The sequence below is a fragment of the Neopelma chrysocephalum genome, unplaced genomic scaffold (assembly GCF_003984885.1).
Source record: "Neopelma chrysocephalum unplaced genomic scaffold, ASM398488v2 Primary Assembly neopelma1_97390, whole genome shotgun sequence".
In the NCBI taxonomy this organism is placed as follows: Eukaryota; Metazoa; Chordata; class Aves; order Passeriformes; family Pipridae; genus Neopelma; species Neopelma chrysocephalum.
Window position 1 is genome coordinate 5,056,794 of NW_020926031.1, and position 23,710 is coordinate 5,080,503.

General features: G+C 41.6%; 2 protein-coding genes across 9 annotated transcripts in view; one reads left to right on the forward strand and one right to left on the reverse strand.

The window, feature by feature from the left end:
* Window positions 1-19,979, forward strand: part of SLC16A12 (solute carrier family 16 member 12) — a 43,463-nt gene extending 23,484 nt beyond the window's left edge. For 6 of the 8 annotated variants that reach the window (XM_027672476.1, XM_027672477.1, XM_027672480.1 and 3 more), the window contains 7 exons: window positions 1,847-1,950; window positions 2,970-3,113; window positions 5,494-6,085; window positions 7,129-7,388; window positions 8,516-11,794; window positions 16,155-16,245; window positions 19,182-19,979. In XM_027672476.1, the coding sequence (XP_027528277.1) occupies window positions 1,847-1,950; window positions 2,970-3,113; window positions 5,494-6,085; window positions 7,129-7,388; window positions 8,516-8,778 (1,363 nt within the window). In that variant the 3' untranslated portion in view covers window positions 8,779-11,794; window positions 16,155-16,245; window positions 19,182-19,979. The remainder of the gene's footprint in view (window positions 1-1,846; window positions 1,951-2,969; window positions 3,114-5,493; window positions 6,086-7,128; window positions 7,389-8,515; window positions 11,795-16,154; window positions 16,246-19,181) is intronic. The other 2 variants (XM_027672475.1, XM_027672474.1) reach the window with 2 other exon arrangements.
* On the reverse strand, window positions 14,177-19,272 carry LOC113961824 (interferon-induced protein with tetratricopeptide repeats 5-like). Its single transcript, XM_027672472.1, is given in 3 exon segments — window positions 14,177-16,248; window positions 19,147-19,181; window positions 19,183-19,272. Coding segments are annotated over 3 exon segments (1,539 nt in total). The 5' UTR covers window positions 19,252-19,272; the 3' UTR covers window positions 14,177-14,813.
* Window positions 19,980-23,710: the final 3,731 nt, after the last annotated feature.

Sequence of the window (23,710 nt, forward strand, 5' to 3'; positions counted from 1 at the left end):
ATGTCCCACAGCTGCCGGGGTTATTCTGGTTAGGTACAAACTCTTGTTACATTTTTAAAGGCTTCCTGAAACCCTTAAAACTGTGGGGATTGCTGAGGGATTATGAGCCCTCTGGTTTTAGTCTTGCCTCCTCTGACAGCTGCTCTAGCTTTCAGCACCCTCTCCTTGATTTCTTACAGAATCAAGGCCTGGAGCAGGTAGTGCTATTTCAGGCTCTAGTGGTTTGATTGGGGAGGGAGGAATCATGTAGGGTCTCTTCAGGTTCACTGTGTCCCTCTGACTCCACAGCCATGCTCATTTTTGCTAGTCCCAGTGAATTAGCTTCCTGAGTCTCCCTGAAAAACATGTAAATACCTCCTTCTCCTACTGCAAGCATTTCAGGTGCTGTTCTGCCCAAGAAGGTCTGAGCCCTAGAGAAGAGGCCCCTCTTTATACCCTTCTGGTATCCAAAATATGCAGAAAATATTTCTCAAAAATAGAAAGAACAGGAATAGATTTCTGCCTTGCATGAACATAATGCAATCTGGGATGAGATTGCTTCCACAGTGACTTTGATGCCGACTGGAGACAGAGGAGCCTGGTGTGTGTGAACATGGACATTTAAGCTATATTAGGCAGAGAGATAAGCACCCTGGTAAGTGAGGAACACTGAATCAGTGTCTTGTTGGACAGTCAGTATAACGTAAATATAGTGTTTCCTACCCAAAGTTCATATTTCTTTTAGAATAAAGCTGCCAGATTTAGGGATCTAAAGCCTAGGGTTTTGGACTCAGCATCATAAAAGAGGCATAGAAACACTGATTAGTGTTAGTTAATGTATGCAAATGTACCAATTCCATAATAGCAGTAGAGAATAATTCCTTGTGGATTTAATTATTTTTTAATGTGTGGAATGTGTTACATCCAAGAAATGATCTAATGGCTGACACACAATAGATTATATAGAAGAATGAAGTATGTGCAAGAAAAAAGGCTGAAGAAAGTGGTCATTCATTGATTTGCTGGTAGGAAAAAGAGAGAGTGTAAAGGCATCTCTTGTTGATCCAGGAATGAGGATGAAACTATGCAGCCTTTTAATCTGCTCCCCTGCAGAGACAGGTAGAACAGTAACACTTGCTAAGCAGAGCAAAGTAACATCTCCAAGAAGCATTTTATTAAAATGCTGGAAGGTCCACGGGCTCCTATGGTGTTTTGATTCTCTGTCAGGATTTGCTTTGCACTTGTCCATCCATGAACACGTAGGTAGTGTTTGTTCTATAGGTGCTACATTAGCCAGTTTGTACAGGTGTGGAGTAGCGAGCGACCAGGTCAGTGAAGATTTGGAAAACTAGGGCTTTATATTCCAGGGAAGCAACATCACAATATGAGCTATAAATTGCTGATGATAATTACAAGTTCATTTAAGTTTAAAACACTGTGAGGTATAAAAACTGTAGAGGCAGGCACCTCAGCAAGAAACATGTGGTATTATAACATTTGTAATCTCTCTGGAGATTATGTCTGAATTAGGCTCTACATCAGCCTAATCGTCTAATCCCACTGTTGAGATAATAGTTGGACACCAGTTTTTGATTCAGTTGTTGCCAATGCAAAACAAGGATTGTTCTCATATTCAGTGTCTTGTCCCTCATGCATTAAAGGTAGATCTTCTCTGCCAATATCCCTTAGAAACTGTTTAAACATTTTTCCATCTTGTTGGCATATCAGCAAACCACGGATTTGATTTTTCTGGGAGCTGGAGAGGACCTTCAACTGGGTACTTTTTATACCTGAAGAGTGAGACCCATGTTTTCTGTGAGCAAATGTTCCATGTTCAACAAATTTGTGTTCATATTTTTTGTCCTAGGTGCATCTCCATATTTTTTGTGGAGTTCCAGGCATACTTTGGGCAGGATTATGCCAGAACTGCTTGGATCCACTCCATTGTCGACTGTGCTACAATGCTCTGTGGTGTGTATTACCCTTTTAAGCCTAATGTGGCTGCTTTTTCATCAGTTCCATCTGGTTTTAGCATGTTCACAAGTTGGTGGAGTCAGCTGGGAGTGATACTGTGGGCTCTCTGGGGTATGGTATATCCAAGCTGCTTCCATCAGCATAGATGTACAGGAAGGGAGTGTCTTCATACTGAAGAAAAGAAGCAGAACTTTTTCTTATGCAATGATCTAAGTTTTCAGAAATATACTTTTGTCGAGGTCTTGTGGGTCATGTCGTGTTTGAGAGCTACTAACTGAACATGTGTTTCTTTTGCTTTTTGGTTGGAGTCATATTTGAGACTTAGCACTGGATGTACATCTTGCCTCCAGATCGAGTCACAGTTGTCTTCCTTTTACCATACATGTGTATTTACAACTACTCTTCTCCCCTAAAAGAAGGTTCGGTGTCAGTAAAAATGCAGCAGTAGTACCAAATTTCTCGTGGGTTTGCTTTCAAGCTATACAGCTAGGTGAAAATCCATGTCCTGTGGAAGAGGGTTAATCCATGAGAATTGCTAGAAAGGCAGGGGGACCCAGCTGCAATGAGACATAGCAACTGACCTGTGTCAGCCAGGTTATATCCGGGAAACACTTGAAGTTACTGAGAGCTGAAGTGCAAATTCCAGGTGGGAGAAGGTTGGAGTGTTGTAAGTGTGGAGTAATGAACACTATGGGCTGTCGCTGTGGCCTCTCTTGACCCCAGCACTTCTGATTGTATCCTGTAATGACTTTGATCTATGAAAATGGCTTCTGAGAAAGCTACTGTAAATTTCGGTTTTATTGTGACTTTCAGAAAAATTGTTTTTAGAAGGTTTTTTTCAGTTGTTTTTGGTGCTCGTACTATTGCAATAGGGGGAATGTTGGAAGATCACTCTGTGTAGCTGCTATCACCATTTTCTCCTGCTTGCCTCCTGCGTGCTTTTCCTTTATGACTGTTGCAATGAACTGTGTGTGAGGACCTGCCATTAACTACCAGCTTTGTTTGTTTCTTTGAAGCCCCGCTTGGGAGTTTAATCAGTAATCATGTATCCTGCCAAGTTGGTATCATGCTAGGAGGGATGCTTGCATCTTCTGGACTAATTTTGAGTTCATTCGCCACCAGTCTGGAACATCTCTACTTATCATTAGGAGTCCTTACAGGTAGGATGCATTCAGCCCCTTTGTTGCTGCCAGGAACACAACACATGATGGGTAATCTCTTCACGTCATATTGACACCCCACTGGTCTAATAGAGATACTCAGACCTGTTCCCTTCATTGTAAAAGAGAGGCTTTGGCTGCTGCTGTGAGAGCTTCAGCACACACTGAGTCTCATGTAACCCAAATGCAGCACCCTGCAAAAGCAACTCTAACTTCTGTTAGAGAGAGGACTATGGATAAAGTTCTGAAATTATGAGAGGTCAAGAAGGACTGCTGTTGCAGGTGATATATATAAAAGGTTTCCTTTGTTTGCCTGTGATTTGAGAGGAGTTTGTTAAACTAGGAGTTCTAGACTGCCCCAAAATATTTACATATTTAGGAAAAAAAAGTTTAAATCAAAACATAGGAGTAAGTAAGAGGCAGAGGAGCACTGGGTGAATACCTGGCTCAGCTATGCACCTGATTTTTGTCTGCATTATATTCCATTTGAAAAACAAAAAAAATCCTGATTGGTAGAGTTGTTGTAGCAGCTCTTCCATTTGTGTTCAGATATGGTGATAATAAATATCTTTGCTCTTTCCTGTCTGCCCGTGTTTGTTGTGCACAGAGGAACTTGAGAGGGGCCCGTGGTCACACTGACATTCCTTCCTCATTAATACTGACCTGGTAGCCACGGTGATATAAGACCTTGTACTTGGTCCCCTGCTGTTTAGTAATGAGTTGGTGGAATTACTGCAGTTCACATGCTGCCAACAGCTTATTTGTTTAAAAAAAAAATCCTTATTGTAGTGCATGTCACTCCTGTATTACAATGTTAATCTTTGACAAATGTGTTCATAACAAATAAAAAGGCTTCTTGTAACTTGAGGGACTGTGCCACATACCATGCTAACGCCTCTGAGGCTTCGTTACTGGGATCTGCTGTGAATACTGAGAAAAGCAGTTGCACTTTGGACATGAAGTTGTAGAGAGCCAATTCGAAAAGCAGTGAAATTCTAGTATATGGGGACTGATTGACAGAGACATGAACTGTTGGTAAAGGCTAGAGGTGATGCCCCCCAACCCACAGAGGAGGTGGGACCATAACAGGTGAATGTCTAAATCCATAAAAGTTGCAGCAGTTGAAAACTGTGAAGAGTGAAGCAGAGGTGAGACAAGGGAGTGTCAATAAGTAACAGTTCCTTCTAATAGGTATGAAAATGTTTTCAGCCCTAAACTTTGCATTTGCACTTTTCACAGGACATTGATTGGCTTTTTTTGGGATGTTTCCCCCTGCCAACTCAGTAAAAAAATTAATGGCATGTATGTCAAATAGAGTATAATTTTCACAACTCTCAAGTGATGATGTCTGGCTCAGGGCTGCTCCTCTGGCTCTGGTGCCTGTACAGGTCCAGCCACAGCTCTGAGCCCTGCTTCTTGCCTCGCCTCCTGAGGGGTGCCAGACCAGGCACCCGTTGCCTGGAGTCCCTCTAATCCACTTATTCCATCCTGGCAGGTTTAGTGCCTGTCCTACACAGTGTGGCCTTTGAGGAGGACGTGGCAAGCTGGTTACAGCACAGAGTGATTATCTCCGCTTTTGGCAGTCGGGTCTGTTTTACCCTCAATGTAGGACATGCTCCAAAACCCTAGTCAGGAACTCATTTCTATGACTGATTGGGAAAATTCAGTTTTAGTGTTAGAGCAACCACATGATGATTAAAATCTGCTCTCTGGTTCTGCAACAGAGACCACAATCTTTTTCTCAGCCCAAGAGATGAATCTTATTTGTTTACTCAACTGGATCTGGCTTTGTTTTCTGAGGCTTTTCTCTCCTCTTTACTTGTAGGCAGGGATTTAGAATGGTCAAGACTCCAAGCAGCTGTTCCACGGAGTTTGTTTAGCTGACCAAGAAGAGTTTTTTGTAGAATATTAATAACAGAGACAGACTCTTTGTACTATGTTTCAGAGACCTGAAAATTAATGTTCAGGGTTGCAACAGACCAAAACACAAAGTGGTGCCTCATCAGGACAGTGTGTCCAGTGCCAGCATTGGTGCAGACCCTGGGGCGAGACCTCATCTTGCATGCAAGAGAGGCTGACACAAAATTTCTCTGATGTTTAGTGATCATCCTTGTTATTAAGTGAACCGTATCAGTTATTTCTGAACCTTATTATCGTAGATTAGTGCTCATCAGTTAGGTTTGTCAAGACAGTGACTCTGCCACTGGAAGAAAGAAGTCATCCTAGTTTCTCATCACACTCTTGACTGGGCTGCATGATACAGAATCAGAAAAACTTTCTATTCATTTGTGCTAATGAAAATACATTAGGTGGTTTAATTTAATATGTTCCATATGTCATGCTTAGTATTAAGCCATCCGTACTGTGCTTTCTCTTCTAGGACTTGGGTTTGCACTTTGTTATTCTCCAGCCATTGCGATGGTGGGCAAATACTTCAACAAAAGAAAAGCATTGGCGTATGGAATAGCCATGTCAGGAAGTGGAATTGGTACCTTCATCCTGGCCCCCGTAGTCCAGCTCTTAATTGAGCAGTTTTCCTGGCGAGGAGCTTTACTCATCCTGGGAGGTTTTGTTTTAAACCTCTGTGTCTGTGGTGCCTTGATGCGGCCCATTTCTCTTAAGGAGGATTGTAAAACTGTTCCTGAGTTTCTTGAACAGGATCGTGTCCCTGAAACAGAGAAACAAGACTTAAAGCAAATGTCCATCTGTTCACCTTTAATCAAAGTGTGGTCTCGTGACTGTTTATGCTACTGTTCGTGGAAGGAATATGACTTTTTACTGATGCCAGGCTTCATGGTGCTGGCAGTGTCAGTTTTATTTATGGCATATGGATGTAGCCCTCTTTTTGTCTACCTAGTGCCTTATGCTTTGAGTGTTGGAGTGAGTCATCACCAGGCTGCCTTCCTCATGTCCATACTTGGTGTCATAGACATCATTGGTAATATCACCTTTGGATGGCTAACAGACAGAAGGTAAGGGTTTATAACTAAGCAAGTGTAAGCTTTAGCTGGTGGGAGGCTGGATGCAAGTGAGGTAGCATGTGCAACTTAAAAAAAACAACATACAGTCTTAACTTTCAGAAATGCTTACTATTTAATGTTTTCATCTCTTCTGAGTTTGTTCAATTCTGCTGGTTTAAGATCTTTTTTCCTGAAGAAATTATGTTTGTGCATTTGACAGTGGAAATGCAACCCCCTGCCTCAGGTATGTTGAGAGTGATCTTTTGTATCTATTTCCTAGAGGATTTCACTCTGCTTCCTTTGACTTTCCATCTCTTTTGTGCTGCTGGGAGGCACAGAAGTTATGGAAGAGGGTCAAGAATCTGGCCCAACACTGTCAGGCACATACTCGGAAGGACTGACTGAAAATTGTTGTACATTTTCCAGTATGTAAGAACTCGCCATGCTTTGTGAACTCAGCTCACTTCAGACATCAGTGTACAGCAACTGTAAATCAGTAGATTCTGGCTAAATTAGCAGGGATTTTGATTCTAAAGGATGCATTCTTTGTGCTTATTCAGTTAGTGGGAAAAATCAATTATTGGCTTTGTGGAACAGGGAGGAAGGGAATTGCCATCTTGCTTAGCTCACGCTAATTCATGTTTAAGGGCTGATTGGAAGAGTGACAGCTAAGAGAGGTATGCTGCAGTATTTTATGTATAATACTGGAACATCTTGCTGAGCTGGGATGCAAAGCCCAATGAAATACTGCTTCAAACATTGAGACTTCAGAGGACTGCAAAATCCTGGCAGCAGGGTGGCTTCCCTCGGTAGGAGCATTCTGAAGAATACTGCAGACAGCATGGACTGCTGCTCACCAGATGTTTCTGCAGCTGTAGGTGGGCAGCTTTCCCTATGTGGGCTCATCAGCACTGAGTTTTTAATCTTGAAGACTGTAATACAATGGACTTAAATTTGAGCTATATAAGAGAGAGACTGAAGCACTGCATGCCAGGGCATAGAAACTGAGATGCTTTGTTCAGTGATATTTTTCTTTTCTGTTTTGAAATTTGCAGGTGTCTGAAGAAGCATCGGTACTTTTGCTACCTCTTTGCTGTGGGAATGGATGGCCTTTGTTGTCTTTTCCTGCCAGTTCTCCAAAACTTCCCCTTGCTTGTGCCTTTCTCATTTACCTTTGGCTACTTTGATGGAGCCTATGTAACGCTGATCCCTGTCATGACAGCAGATGTAGTGGGAACTTCCTCGTTATCATCAGCACTGGGCGTTGTGTATTTCCTGCATGCCATACCGTATCTGGTGAGCCCGCCTGTGGCAGGTAAGTTCCCAAATGACTTTCCTATAATCTTATCAGTACTTCAGATTTGCCTCTTAGTGTGATGTAACAGGAGAGGAAGGACAGCAAATGCACACTAAATGTGGAGGTAGCCTCTGAGTAGAGAAATAACACACACCTAGATCTTCGTAAGTCTTTAGATCTCCCATCCCTGTCTTGATGGGATAATTTCTACATACAGAGTGAGATGAAATTTAAAAACAAAACCAGTATGGAATGAGCTTCTAAGAGCTCTTAACGTCACCACTTCACATAGTTTAGAAATTGTGCAAGTAAAAGGAGCAAAATATTACACTGTAAAATTACCAGATTTTGAAAATGTAACCTAAAGGGAGTTTAATTCCAAGATTTTTTATTTTTTTTTTGGTGTGGAGGACTTATCTTTTAACCTCCAAACTACTTTGAACAGGTGGGTGAGTCAGCTCCACTCCTGTTTGGTCGCCAGCTCATCACTGTAATATCTAATCATCATTTTTCCCATAGATTCCATTACAATGAAGTAAAGATGAGAGCTGTACTCCTATTAGTCTTTAGAAAGAACTTGACACAGTTTTAATATTGTGGAAGGTCAGAGATCTTTTTCAAACAGCCAAGTATATATATATGTCTTGCGTATTTTGTCTGCTGTTCACATCAATTCCCAATTAATCACTGCTTCTGAAGCTTTTTATTTTCCATAGTAAAAATTATTGCAAAATAGCATGAGCCCAAGGAATAGCTCTCTGATTGTTTCTTTATGAGGATCTGATGTACACACTATTTAATCCCAGGATTCTGTAAGCCTGTCTAAAGAGTGCCAGTTAAATCCATGCAGTTTATTTAGTATTGTGGTGATGACTGTTGTGCCCTTTCTCATGGATTTGAGATTTGAGGCTCCAAACAAGAGCCCATAAAAATCTTATCTGCCTGCTGAGGACAAATCCCTCCCTGCCCTAGGAGGAAAAAATACAGTGATAGTGATGTAAACCTGTATTGTTTGATTGTATTTATATGTGGTAACTTGTAAGTTTACAAGTTGATAAGTTTATAAAACTCCCATTGATAACAGGATTTGGAAATTATCAGAATACTAATGGATCTTTAAAAACCCATTATTTTTTTCCCTACAGGTTGGCTGGTGGACACAACTGGCAGCTATACTGCATCATTCCTCCTGTGTGGATTTTCTATGATATTTAGTTCAACACTATTGTGCTTTGCAAGACTAGCAAAGAAAATCAAAAGAACACATTTGCGGTCGCTCAGTAGTGATAGAGGCATGAAACAGCACATGTGGACAAATGGAGCAATAGCTTATTCTGTCACAGCAGAATTAGACCAAAAGGATGTTGAATTTTTGGCTGTGGACACAAACAGCTGCAGCAAGAGGTGACAAGTGCCATCAAGATTCAGTACGACACAGCCGTGACTGAGACAGAGGTGGCTCCGTAGTGTTACGCTGTTGAAGATACTACTCCTGTGAACCAAGGCATCTTTCAATTAGATTTTTCTGTCATGCTTTAGTTGCTTTAGTTGACTAAAATCTACATACAGCAACAGTAATACCAAGTTAATGCAGTAATAGAAGAAAGCTAGAATGAAAATAGAGTTTGTAGATACAAATGTTCGCAGATTTATTTGAAATGCAATGTCCACTCCACAGGTAATCAAGAATTGGCTGTACTCAACAATAAATGATAAAGTAATCAGTCACCAAAACTGAACAATAACATTTACATTATTTAAAAAATATTATTAATGACCCAAGCTTTTTGATGTTGTGGTCTAGTATGTTTCAATGGACTAATAACACACACCACCAAAAAACCTCCACGTGTGATTTATGCTGAAAGTATCTCTGGAGCAGCTTTAATTTTTACAATGTGCCTGAACTTTGTACATACATTCCAATTTAATTTCAAATATGGTTTTAGACCTACTTTCCCAAGCCCTCTACAGCAAAAAAAAATTATATTTTTTTTCCTCCTAGATGTCTTTAAAGCTTGAATTTTCAAAAATTGAAATCCCAGATATGATTTTCCAGCTGATCCTTGTCTTGGAGGGTGGAAGAGGTACTGTGGCAGCTCTGCTATCTGAAAAGGAGTAAATCTGTGCCGGAGGACTAGGCATGCTGATAGACAAACCTGCTTTAGCTGCATTAGTTGAAAGAATCCTAAAGGCAGCCCAGGAGACCAGAGGAGAGGCTCATGTGTTTTCAAATACAGAGGCTCTTCCTCTTGTAAAATCAGCAGCTGTTGGAAACTTTAGAGTCCGTGCAACCAGATGATTGAGAGACTGCTCCCTCTCTAGGCTATGAGTAAAGAGGATTGTGCTGTGTATTGCAGTGGCAAGTCTGTCTCGTTTCGGCCCCAGGAGCTGTATCTTCAGGTGATGCAATTTAGTCGTTTGTGCCATCTGAAGACATGTCAGGTCACTTGTCCTTGACGGCCAGAACACAACAGCTGCGACTGGGTGGTGGCTTCCTGCTACTTGTGTGAGGAATTCACTACAGCTGGCTGCTTCACAGGAGCTAGGGACTGAATGCAGATCATGGGTTAAATTACTGATCTGATAAATAATGGGATGTTTCTACATTTCCAGAATGAAAATGTTGTCAACAGTGGAGGAACTTCACATTCCGCAATACAAATAATTTCAGTATTTTGATGCTGTATAAAGCTGTGTTCTGTTCATTAACAAATTGATCAGAGTCCAAATAATTTTCATTAACACTGACCTAGCAGTTTTGTTAATCATCTGCAGTGTATTCGGTGGCTGCTCATGGTGTCCTTTTCCACCCTGTGCCTCGGAAGGGAAAGCAACATAGATTGATGTTCACAACATTGATTTAGATCAAGAGTACAGCCATAGGGGTATAATGTATTTTTTAATATATATATATGAATAGCATGTGTATCAAGTAGTTTTATTATTCAAGCATATTTCAAATATAAAATATTAAAATTGTTTGACTTCAGTTGTCTGTGATTAAATAAAGCATTTCTCGCTGCCCTGCTTCAGAAGTGTAGTCAGAGCCAGTAGGATGATATATGTGCACAGACCACAGAATAAGAGATGGGAGTGCAAAAACTGCTTAAAGGTACTGACATAACGTTTCTTCAGCTCTGCGTGAAATTTGAGTGCTGGTCCCTAATATTGTTTTTAACATATATTCATTAAAAAAAGACAAAAATCATCCAAGAGTGTTTCTTAGTGAGTTAGGAAAAGTATGCAAATCTGGAAAAAATGAAGTGGTTTTATTAATTAATACTGATGAAGATAATGTTTTAGATCTTCATGCAGTATTTTAATAGTAAAGAAGTGGGGCATAGTATGGTCTACAAAGAATATAAGTAATTTTAAACAAGTTATAACCACTGTTATTTACTTTACAAAAATTTAATTACTTTGTTTAACACATCAGAACACGTCACTAGTTGTTCATGTCAGAGCTGCATATTGTGAAAGCCTATTGGAATAATGTGGTATGCATTTTTATCATAGTAAACTATACTGTGTAATACATTAGTAGCATTTTTAATTTTTTTCATTTCAAGATATTTTTTTCATAGGCTTTTCCCTATATGTGTTTAAAGTAGTAGTACTTGTTTTAAACATCTTATTTAGCAACAAACATTCCACTGGTTTTATACACAGACCTTTTGGAGAAAATGGTAGACTTCTTTCAAGGTTTTCTAACACTGTTTCTGCTCTGACTGAAGTCAATGGAGAAAAGCTTATATACCAAAATGATGCTTTCTGTGCATAAAACACACTGTGAAATACCAGCCCTGTCATGAATGTCCCCACTAAGAAACAGAAGGAAGCGTAACAACCTGCAAGCAGAAGAAATGGGAATACAATTGAGGCTGGTGAAACCTTACACCAGACTTCTACCTCCTAATCCACACAACCCAAGCTGAACAGTTCATCTTTATCCTGCCATGTGATATATTTCAGGCAACGCATTGTAGAAGTCTCTGGCTTGCAATATTTTTAAAGAATGATTTATTGTATCTGTAATGTTTTTTTCAGACATGATAATATTCAGGCTGTCCTTCAAGGAGGATATTTCCTGGCATGGCACAGTGCAGCAGTAAACTGAGATAGCTGGGCTAGCTGTGAGAGCGATTTGCCAGGCTTACACTGCATGTTCAATGATCTTAGTGGTCTTTTCCAACCTTAATGATCATGTAATTCTATGTTCCTGCCAGCCCTGATGGATACAAGTATCGATGGATATGAGCTTGGATGGAGCACTGCACTGCTGAGCCTGTCTGGCTTCCCAGGATAGCGTGGTTTGACTTGACTGGGGTAAGATCTGTCCGAGACAGGAACAGAAAGATTCTACCTCAGATGAATCCAGCCTGGAATAATGCTCTGTTCTGTGCAGTGGATGCAAATTCAGTGTAAGTACTGCTTACAGCTGCTGAAGTTATCCCATCTGTTTCCATTCCATGCAGTTTGAATTGGGGTAGTAATAATTCTTTTGAAATTATTTATGTTCTAGAACTTATGAAATTATTTATGAAATTATATTCAAGTGATAATCTGGGGCATTTAATAAATTGTACATTGAAAAATTGTGTGAAAACAACATTGCAAAAGTACCTTCCGCTGAAGAATTGCCCTTTTTTTCAGAAGAAACATTTTTAAAGCATTCCTTTCAGCTTGGATAATAATTTATCTTCTGAAAAACAAAGGCTGTTTGTGCTACCATATGGGGAATATATTTTATATTGCCACAATAATTCCTTGTTTGCTTTCTAAAGTGTTACAAATTTATGTGAGAAGAAAGAGCTTGTTTAATAAAAGTTGTAACAGTACTTCATGGTCAGCATAGCAAAGTCCTGGTTGGGATTGCCTCAATAAACAATGCCTTCTTCTAAGTGACTATTCTGGTATATTTCAGTAGAATTTTTATGTAATTTGGAAGGTGCTTTTGATTTGTAAATTAACACTTCCTGAAGGGTTATCTTTAGTCATTTTTCCCTGCACCACTAGCATAGGCTGCAGCGATATAATTCATGCTTGGGTGCGAATTGAGAGGGGTTCAGCTTCTGTATGATTCTGGTTTTGCCCAATGGACTTGGATGCTCCAGACTGTCTTTCATTTTGTCCACCTCCCAAAGCTCAAGCTCAGCCTCTTTCCCGTGTTGCCATGCCAGGCAGTGCAGCAGCACCACCCTGTGGGAGATAACATTTCTCCTCATTTACAAGACACACAGAAGGCTGTTTGTACAGAGCATCCCCAGGTACTACGGCGGTCCAGCTCAGTCCTTCAGAATCTGAAGGAAGTGAGGCACAACAAATACGCTTTGTGCATCACTATGTCCCGCAGTCAGTTAATTTGCTGTGCAGAAGATTGAACCACTCTGACTCTTCATAAAAATTCAGCTCACATATTTTTTTTCAAAATAATTTATAGCTTATCCTTTTTTCTTTGCAAGGTTCTTTTTCCAGGAGAGGTCCTGGTGGCAGCATGTGGAGGGGAGAATAGATGTGCCTCCAACTCTTTCTCAAATCCTTCTCTGCTCTCCTCCACCCTCTGTGTCCTCAGTAGGGTTTGGATAGCAATGATGCTGAGCTTAGAAACGCTCAAGATTGAGAAAGGCGGTGAGATGACCTAACATACCCTTTTGCCCACACAGCTGAGCACATCACCATAGGTAGTCACTAGTTCCTGACTTCAACCCCGCTGTTCTTCCTACCAGCTTCCAGGAGTGCTCTGTCAGTCCTGCTCCCAGTCTTTCCTCTTCTCTCTCCTCACTGTTCCTTTCCGAGGTGGGGCTGCCTTTGTAAGAGAGAAGCTGGCAGGTGGCTGGGAAACAAGGATGGATTTTTCCCCAGCCCTTTCTTATGCAGAAGGTGTGGTTGTGTTATGTACACTGTTAAGCTCCTGATCCCTTCTGCTCATATTATGAAAGAGTCTCTGAGGGAGAGCTGAGAAGGAAGAGGTTTATTCATGTTTTCTGATCTAGCACTGTGCTTTGCACTCCTTCAGGCTTTCATTCTGTCCATACGGGGGTGCTGTTGTCGGGGCAGGACTATTGCAGGATGGCTGGGAACTAAAGTGCACATTCTTCCTGACATGGGCTCTGTCACCGGTTTGCTTCATGCTACACTACTGGCTAGGGCTCAGAAGTGATTTGGAATTACAGCATTAGTTTTCCCTGAGCACCATGGTCTATCATACAAAGGCACACTACTGTGGAATTAGGCTGGGCTGTTGTAAAGAATATTGACTTTTAGTTAAATATCTGAAGATGATCACCTTGTCCACCCATTCTGTCATTTCAGCCCTTTATCCCATTCACTAGACTCTGGGGGCACCCACCCCACTTTCCACACGCCCCTTGCATTCTGCTGCCCTGCTCTCTGGTGCTCATGCAACTCTTGTCTCCAGCTGTGCTCTGCCCTCCGTGCCCACTTTAGTTCATTTCTTGTGTGTGTTTGCTATCCCTGGCTTGTTTCACAACCATGGCCACAGATAGCCATCTCTTTGGCAGCTCAGGGACTGCCTTTTCTCCCTCTCCAGATGTTTGCTGTAGTGGCTCCTGATAGTGTGGTTTTGGGTAAACGAGACAGGTGCTGTTTTGCGCACAGTTTGATTCTCTGGTGCAACGCCTCTGAAGCCAGTTTTGCTGAGACTCCGGGGAAAATAAATGGGGTTATCTACTGAGTCTTTCATATCCTGCCAAAACTCTATCCCTGTTAGTTTTTCAAATGGCCATTTTCCTTTTACCTAATCTACTAACACGAAGACTGGTCAGCAGAGAGATACCAGAAGCAATAGTTGATGGATTTAATACCCTTTAGTAGTTCACAACAATAATACACATTTTGTAAGCTTTACAGTGAACTAGCTAAAAAATGGTTTTTTAATATTTTTCATAATTAAACAGCAGACAAGTTAGTAAACTGAACAAGCCTTCAACAAAAGTTCCTTCTACAAAAGGTATTTTTGAAATACTTGAAAAAGCATCAGAAATTCCATTTCGGTTTAAGCATGCCTTTCAAATATCTAGACAAAAGTACTACCTTATGATTCCCTTATCTTTTTCTCAGTAGAAGGTAATATCTCATTTTTAGCTTAGAAGTTCTGTGTTCTACTGATAATCATTTAGACCCGCATTAGCATTGAAGACTTAAGGTAGATGAGCTATTATTGTATAGCTATTATTATATATTATACGTTACATTATATAGTTATCTAAGCATGCTCTCTGTTAGCAAATGAACCAATGAACAGTCATCGTCTGCAGTTTCTACATTATCATTGGAAAGCGATACCACCCATGTTTCATCTGGTCATAAAGTCTACCTTAAGACAAAAAACAACCAACCAAAGAACAAAAAAAGTTTGGAGAGTCTCTTGAAATGTCCTTGGGTTTGGAGTTTTTTGGGTGTGAAGGATTTTTGTGAGCTTTAGCTTGAGATAGAAAGTCGTAGCTCAAATAATGCATTCTGATATTCTTCATTACTGTGATCCAAAGCAATGGCTTTTTCATAGCACTCAATTGCTTTTTGTTTCTGATCATTTAGCTTATGAACGAGTCCAAGTGTACCAAAATCTTTTGCATTTCTTGAACCTCTCTCAAATCTTTCTCTTAACAATCTCTGCACAGATTCATTGCACTTATTTCTTCCAAAGGACTCTTCTTTAATTTTCAGCCCTTTTATATAATACTCAATGGCTTTTGATATTGACTTCATGTGAAAACGCTGAAAATTGCCATACTGGTAGTAGAGCTCTTGTTTTTCATAACAGAGTAGATTATTTCTCTGAAACAATTCCTGATATATCTTTTCTGCTTCTTCATATCTCTTGCCTAGTGCATACACGTTTGCTAGGCCAGTTTGGGCAGCAACAAATTTTGTCTTTTGGTCTGCCACAAATTTAAAATGAGAAATGGCAAGTTCGATGAGTCTGTCCACTTGATCTTCAGGTGCATTTCTTGTTTTTTTCAATTGAAATACTTTTTCTCTGTAGCAGATTCCTAGTTGGTGATGCAAAAAGCCAGAATTTGGTGTCAGTTCTAGGGCCTTTTCCAAAATCTTCGCTGCCCTGCACACTTCTCCTTTCCTTCTGTAAAATTTAGCAGCATATCGCAGGAAATAAGGAAGATCAGGGGTTTTTTGCATAGCTTCTTCAATGTACCTCTCACCCTCATCAACTCGATTTAAGTCCTGAAGTTTTAATGCAAGTAATGCCATAACACAAGTATCCTCTGGATTCAGTTCCACTGCCCGCTTCAAGGCCTCAGTGGATGGGCTTGTGTCTTCACCACATCTGGAAGCTAAATTTTCCCAACGATACAGTGCTGTTGCATAGCCAGCATTAAAATCAGGGTTATTGGGTTCATCCTTTAGAGCATTTTCAAAGCAATTCTTTGCTCTCTCATAGTGTTTCCCCCCAAAACGTAATAATGCCCATCCTTGCTCAGCATAGACCTCTGGAAGCTGCATCTTCCCATCAGCAGTAATTGAAAGCTTTTTGCAGCTGTTTTCCACTTTGCTTACATAAGTTTGAGCTTCTTCATATCTCTCCATGTGGTAATAGATCCAGGCATAGTTCCCCCAGGTAACAAGACTTCTCCTGGCAATTTCATCTGGATGACGTTTTTGAACAATTTCTTCAGCTTTTTGGAGATTTCTCAGAGCTTCCTCATTTGAATTCTTTAGGTGACATATATAGGATAGTAGATTATAATTTGTTATGTTAGATTCTGTGAAAAATTTGATCTGGTTGGCTATTGTTTCCTCTAGGTCATGAAGATCTACATCCTGCTTCAGCAGAGTCCATGTAAAATGACATTGTAACTGCAGCAGGGAAGTCTTCAAGGAATCCTTGGAAATGGTACTAGAAGAAACCAAAGAAAAACATATTTATACTCTATTTGCTTTTTGCTATTCTTGTTTTTAAACCTGGCATGATATACTTTAAAGGCAGACAATACCTCACCTCATGCCCCCAGTCCACAACACTTCAAACAAGGCAGAGCTGTGGGGAGCCATAGGTCTAAAGTGCTGAATAGTTATTTTAGTAATTGTCCTTGCCTGTATATGGGGACATCTCTTACATTGCAACAGAGCTGGTGTTCTGGATGTTAAAGAGGAGGGCTGGTCTCTGTGGTAAAGCTGGCACACCTCTGGGCCTCAGAAACATATATCCTGTGCTGGGAACAATTGCTGAAGCCTACCCAAAGGAGGTAATCACATGAGATTCCCTTAACATACAGAGAAAGTGATTTAGTGCCTTTCCTATGTCTCTATACATTTTATGGTTTATGTTATAAATTTAATTTTGAATTTCCCGCATTTGTAAATCCTCATTTGTCAGATCATAGCACCATTCTTATCTTATGGTTATACTGTCATACCCAGGAGCTGGATCCCAGATTACAGCAGTCTCCCTGTTTGCCAGCATTTGGGTGTACAGGCCCACTCCACTTGCTGGTACAGACCACATGCTCACTCACTAACCCTGTGGCTCCTCAGAAGCTGACTTTGGACATCCAGTGTCTGGTCAGGGAGCCTCTCTCTCTCCGGGTGCTTCACCCGTAAATAAACACACACACACTTATTGACCAGACCCTGTTTACCTACAACTGGTCCTTAATACCTCTTTGTCCCTGTTGAGGTTTAAGCCCAGCTGGGACCTAGGCACTTTGCTGCTGCTCACTCATCCCCACCCCCCACCCCCCACCCTGGTGGAATGGGGGGGAGAATCAAAAGTGAAACTTGTAGGGTAAGATAAGAACAGTTTAATAATTGAAACAAAGTAAAATCTAATAATAATAGTAAAAAATGATAATAAAAGGGAAAGCTAAATCTCAAGGAAAAACGAGTGATGTACAATACAATTGTTCATCACCTGCTGCCTGATGCCAGACCCCGTCCCCACACCCCAATCAGCTCCTCTTCCAGGTAACTCTCCCAGTTTATATATTGAGCATGACATTCTATGGTGTAGAATATCCCTTTGGCCGGTTTTAGTCACCTGTCCCACCTGTGCTCCCTCCCAGCTTTTTGTGTGCTCCTCCTCACTGGCAGGACATGAGACACAAAAAAGTCCTTGACTAGGATAAACATGACTTGGCAACAAACAAAACATGAATGTGTTATCCACATTATTCTCATACTGAATCCAAAACACAGCATTGTACCAGCTACTGAGAAAAAATTCTTATCCCAGATGAAACCAGGACATTCCCTCTCTCTTTTTCAACAGTTTTTTCTTCCCAAATCACCCAGATCCCTTAATTCCCTGCCTTTGGTCCCCTCCCCAAACATCCCATAATAAGTCTCATGCAATGCCCTAATGCTTTTCCTCACATCCCATAATGTGTCCCATATCCCGAAGCAATTTAAAGTGTAAGGCACTCCTGTAGACCCCTGGTGATGCTGGGTGTCCCCCCAGCCCGTGGTGCTGATCGTCCCCTGGGGTAGCCCTAGAAGGGCTGGGTGGTGGCTTATGTCCCTGACTGAGGCACTGGGGAGCTCTCACCTGCCCTTGGGCCTCTGTGCCACTCCTGGGGGTGGGCTGATGGCTCTTTGTCAGGCCTGGGAGCACCCAGGGCAGGGTGTTACTTGGATTTCCCCTCCTGCCATTACCTGCATATGCCTCTGTGTGGCTGCACAGACTGGCTTGTATCCCACAATCTATCAAGGACACACCTTTACAACACAGAGAAGATGACATTTTAGTAAGGGAGAAGGAATCCTATTATTACTGAGGCTTCTCCGTCAAGTCCTTCTTTCTTCAAAAGACTTCTCTGCTGTCCCTCCTGTAAAACCTAGTGTCTCTAACAGCCTGTGTGGCACAGTGTGTGCTGCTGCTCAACTGCACAATCATGTCTTTTGGGTAAAAAAAGGAGTGAGTGGAAAGATTGCAAAATTATGAGGAGGCAAACCAAGGAGGAATTGGGAAGCAATTCTTTTAGGTTCTGGGACAATGGGAAGGAAGGACATGTTTCCACCCAAACCATCTGACACACAGGTACTGGAAGAAGGTCAGTAAAGGTACTTACAACGGCTGTTAAAGCATAAGTTTGTCTTACAAACTTCTTTGCCTTTCTCAGATAATCTCCTCTACCTAACTGATGTTTTGATTGGTATTAACAACAGTTCCTAATTAGAAAGCTGTATGTGAGGTAATTACAGTTCTTCTGGGATGAAGGGGAAGTGAGAATAAATTCCTGTTATTATCATATCTTGTTAGAAAGCTTTGGCTCCAAGTGAATATCACAGAACAGGTCTTGGCTCCCAAATCAGCAGGAATAGCTTGAAGCCTTTAAATAGTCCTATTCAATTCAAACTGAAATATGTGTCATTTTTTATTGCCTCACTTGAGAATCGTGACAGTGTCTATGGCTGAAAACAACAGTGGAGACTAATTAATGAAAAGAGATTTATGGAAAATGAATATTCATGAATGTCACAAACCCAAGTTTGGGATACAGATTAGACCCCTCTGGCTGGGCACCAGCCTGGATTCCATCCCCAAACTGCATGCACACAATCTTTCTGTCTTTCTGTTCTGTTTACAGAAACTGAACCTTGTTGGAGAAGCAATAACATGACAATATTCAAAAGCATCCTTATTTTATTTTGATTCTTCTCGTAAATATTCTGTAAAATATTTTCTGTTGTTTCAATGCTCAAAGTCCCTCACTGATTACATTTATGTAAATAATAAGCATTACTTTCCTGTGGCATAGAGAAAAAGCATCTTTCAGGGACTGGGTTGCTATCTTACCTCATGGTTTTCCTTCTCTGCTCACTTGTCTTCAGGTAGCTTCAAAGCTGAAGGAGTGCTGCTCACTGTTGTTATGCTTCCCATTTTATAGAATCCAACCATCATGTGGTCTGTGACCACTTTCACGGGAAACAGAAAGTGAAACTTCAGCTTTTCTCTGAGTCTGCCGAAGAAGCAGAACAGTCTGCAGTTGGAGAATCGAAACTGCTGCATGAATAAGCTGCTCTTTTTCAGCCTGGCTCTGTGCCATATATTACTCTGTGTTGTGGAGAATGTGGCAACAGCTCCTAGTGCTTCCAGCATTTACTCTGTTCAAAGGCAGGGGTATCTATGATAGGGGGAATATTTCAGTCTAGTGTGGGCTGTCCTGGTTATCATGAACAGGGTAGGGAAGGGTCATCTCCTCCTCTTACCTCTGCACCTTTGCACATCTACATCATGCTTTAGGCTCCTATTTTATTGGTGTTGGGTCATGCACGTGAGCACAGCCCCTGCCTGTTCTCCTTCATCCTGTGCCTCCACATCACAAGGTCTCTGCTGTTGTACCAGGCCTGTGTTTCTCTGCACAGTGTCATTATCTAAGAGTACTAAATATCCCACCTGCAGGAACTGTTTGTCGCTGCTCCCTACATAAACCCAGAGTTAACCTTTCGTAAATCAAGTTCAGTTCAAGAAACTGCTGTCACAGTTGTGCCAAGCAAAACAAAGTCACAGGTGGGTGAGGACAAGGTCAAACTGAGCAGACCTGGCAAGCCTCAGTCCCAAGGCCATGCAAACTCAGTGCAAAGCTTATGGCCTGTTGGGAGCAACAGCAATACTGTGTTACAGGGCTACACACATGGTAACAAAGAGAAGGGCGCAGCTTGGGGGCTGGAGTATCTATGGATATGAACAACTCATTGATGCTTAGTTTAAAAAAATAAAAAATGCAGACTGGCTTCGTAAAATTGATCTTAGGAGTAATAAAAAGATCCAAGAAACAGTATCTAACATACATAAATGGCACTATATATAGTAAATTCAGATGTTACCTAAAGCTGCAGACCAGCGAAGAAAAAGGAAAGGGCAAAAGTGTGTTAGCAAAAATAGAAAAAGAACTCAAAGTGGTGAGAGGAAGAAGAAACCGCAACACCATCAACATCATGGCCAAGATGGCACTGCCTGATAACTGTTGGTGGTATTCCCTCCAGCAGCCTCAAACTACTGATCTAAATGCCCAGAGGAGCAAACTTTAGGGGAAGGACTAGAAACTAAGAAGTGTCCATGAACGCATTTGTGTCTGTAACCATTTTAACCATAATATTACTATTATTGTGACTTTGTTCTGTAAATAAGTACTTTAACTGCATTATTATTGCCTCTTTTTTTTTAATAATTAGATCCGGACTAATGATAATTCTTGCATTAGACTATTTATTACTATGTAATATGCTACTTATTTATTGTAGACTAAGATTTTCATTGTAGTAACAAAAAAAATCTTTATCTATATAAGAATTGTCTCATCTTTACCCATAAATATCACAGAACCTCTCTCCATTCTTGAATCCATTCCATTTTTAAACATGAGAGCATCTTGTTAAAAACCATGTTTAATTTTTAATTTGAGGTGTCCCCCCTGCCCTGTTTTGTAGGAATAAGCAAATAGAAATGCATATAAGGCTGCCTCAAGTGGCTTCTCATTGCTCCTGATATATGACAGTGTCAGGTCACCTAATTTTGTGAAGTTTTTAGTGGAGGATGCACAGGTTGTCCCTCTGTCCTAACAAGCCAGAAATCACTTATATCAAACCTCATTATCACCTCAGAACTGCTGCTGCTGCCATCGTGTTCAATCTCTGCAACTACAGACAAGAATTAATGGTATTCCATGTTTTTATTTATAAATTTATGTAGCCTCTGACTGCCAGTTTGTAATTGAGAATTGTAGGTTCTGGCTTATAAAACTTTATCTTCTGTGATACGAACAGTCTATATCCCCACCTTCCCACATATGCAAGGCAGAGGGAACCTCTGGATCTGGTGGTACACTGCACTTATCCTCTGGGTTTGGCCAGGCTGTGGCTCTGTCCAGCTGGCTCCAGTGACCCTGGGCTGTTTGGGGGGAAGCTGGGGCAGCCACTGGGGAACTGCTCTTTTGGGGACAGCTCCTGGCAGCATGAGTTCCAGTCGCATGGAGTAAATTCCTGGCAGGCAGTGACTCTCCAGGACAAGGCTGTCTTTTGTCTTTCCCTCTTCTCCTTCTTTTCCCTCCTTTCCCTCTTCTTCTTTTTCCTTCTTTCAAAAAAACCCCAACAAATCAGTCTGTCTTAGAACTTCTGGTTTTTATCAGAATCTGGAGAGCCTTAGTAACACCCCTCCCCCCATTTGTGTCTCATTTGAGTGACTGTGTGTGTGTGTGTGCAGTGGGATTGTTGGAGTTGATGTTTCGGAGCTCAAGAAAAAGGATAGTACAGCTACTACTCTGAATAACCTGCAAGCTTCTAGCAACCAGGTATTTGATAAGTGATGAAAAGAGGCAGTGAATTGAGAAGGAAAATGGATTAGAGTATCTACACATATTCATGTATTTTATGGAAAATAAAGGTTGCAGGTAGTTGTAGAAAAATGTGTTTATACGGTTTCTGCAATGCCAAAATCAAATGTGGACGCCAATGATTCATTATGCTACTAAGTATCTCTGGATTTCTGGTCTCTCCTGACCCAAGTGTCTGTTGTCTTTGCTATATAGCTTGGTACATATGGAAAAATGCAGCAATCTTCCAGCTGGAGTGCAAAAATTTGCTCCAGTTTCCTTGTTTTTTAAAAATTTAATTGCATCTATATGCTATGGTCTGACACAAATGCCTATTAAATAAAATAAATGCAGGAAAGTGCTTAAAATAGAGTAAGAGAACAGTTATGCAATGCCTTTCTGCAGCCATCTCTGTAACTTGGAGGGCAGCGCACGGGAAAATTCAGAAATCCTTCCACATCCCTGCTGCTTTCACTTCAGGGAAAGCTGTAGCTGGGCTGACTGCCATCAGGGAAAGCTGCATTGCATAGCAGCAAATGCAGAAGCAGCTTCTTGGAAAACACGTGTCCAGAAATGGGCGGGGAACAACGACTGCATTCATATTTTATACAAAGACTTTGCTTGAGTGTTCTGTACGTACACAAGAATAGGAAATGGCTTCAAAAATATCTACACATTTTGTGGGAGAAAACTCATATCTGGACATTTCCTTGGAGCTGAAGAGGATACATGCTGACAAGGAATTTCCCCCTCGTGTCATTAGCCCAGCCAAACAATTGCCTGAAATTTTCATTATTAAAATCATGTAAATGAATGATAACCATTAAATGGTATGAATGGTATAAATTACAGGATCACTTTAAATATCCTATATTATGCAGGTTTCAATATAGCCTAGGTTAGTATATAATTACTACGTTTGAAAGCAGCAGCTGGGGCATTTTATAATTTGAGTTTTCCCCCAGGAAGGAAGAATACTCTGTAATTAATTTGACAAAAGAACCCAAGTGAATCGCCGAGCAATATTTTTGTTACCCAAGTTCTTTAAAACCAAACCATCCTAAGAAATGGGATCCCGGAATGCAAAGGATCACAGTGTCATTTGTATCTACTGACATATCAACATATCAAAACAAGGGGATGCTATGAAAATTTCAGTGATTTTTTCGATTAAAATCTTACTGCTTTCTAAATAAACAGAAACATTTCAGTTCCTGACACCCTCCTGCTCTACCGCTGTGTGTTTAGTATCAGGTTTCTGTATTATTCTATGGATATGGGCCGGGCCTAATAACATAAATATTTATATTAAAGGACTGAATTTGGTTCTAGCTTTTTCAAGCCCAGTCACATATTCCCTGACCACAGACACGCTTCTCTGGGAAATTATAGCTACGCAATGCAGTGCCTGCCAATTAGTTGCCTCAGGTTTGCAGGAAGCAGTGATGATAACCCTGCTGTAACTGCGTGCCTGCGTGTAACTTAAGCCCGTTTGTATTAGGTTTGCTACGTTTAGACGATGCTCACAGATGATGGACGAGCGATCTGTTTGTGTAAGAATGGCAGTGATTGCTGGCAACGCTGTACAATCCTTAGGAAGGACCGGCGGCTCCCGAGGCGCAGGTGCCCGGCACGCTGGGGAGGCATCCCCGGGATGCTCCCTGCGGACAAAGGGAGAGCCCGCGGCGGGCGCGGCTCATCCCCTCCTTCCTCGCTGCTGCTGCCGCTTTCTGCCTGGAGCCTGCTGCGGGCCGTCTGGAACACACAGCAGAGCCTCGCAGGGCGGCTCCGGGAAGGCTCTGCAGGCTCCGGAGGACGGGCAAATGCAGAAGACGAGGAGGGCTGGGAAGGAAGTCCACGGGCGCCGCTCCGGAGGCTGAGCGGCTCCTGAAAATGGAGCCCAGGGGGAGGCGGGGGGATCCACATGGTATTGCTGGAGAAACGCTGAATCACGGCGGCTCAGGCGGCTCAAGGCCGGGCGGGCGGTGCGGGCGGGCCCCGCCGCCCATAGGCCGCGCCGCTGGGCCGAGCGGCGGCCGGGCCGGCGCC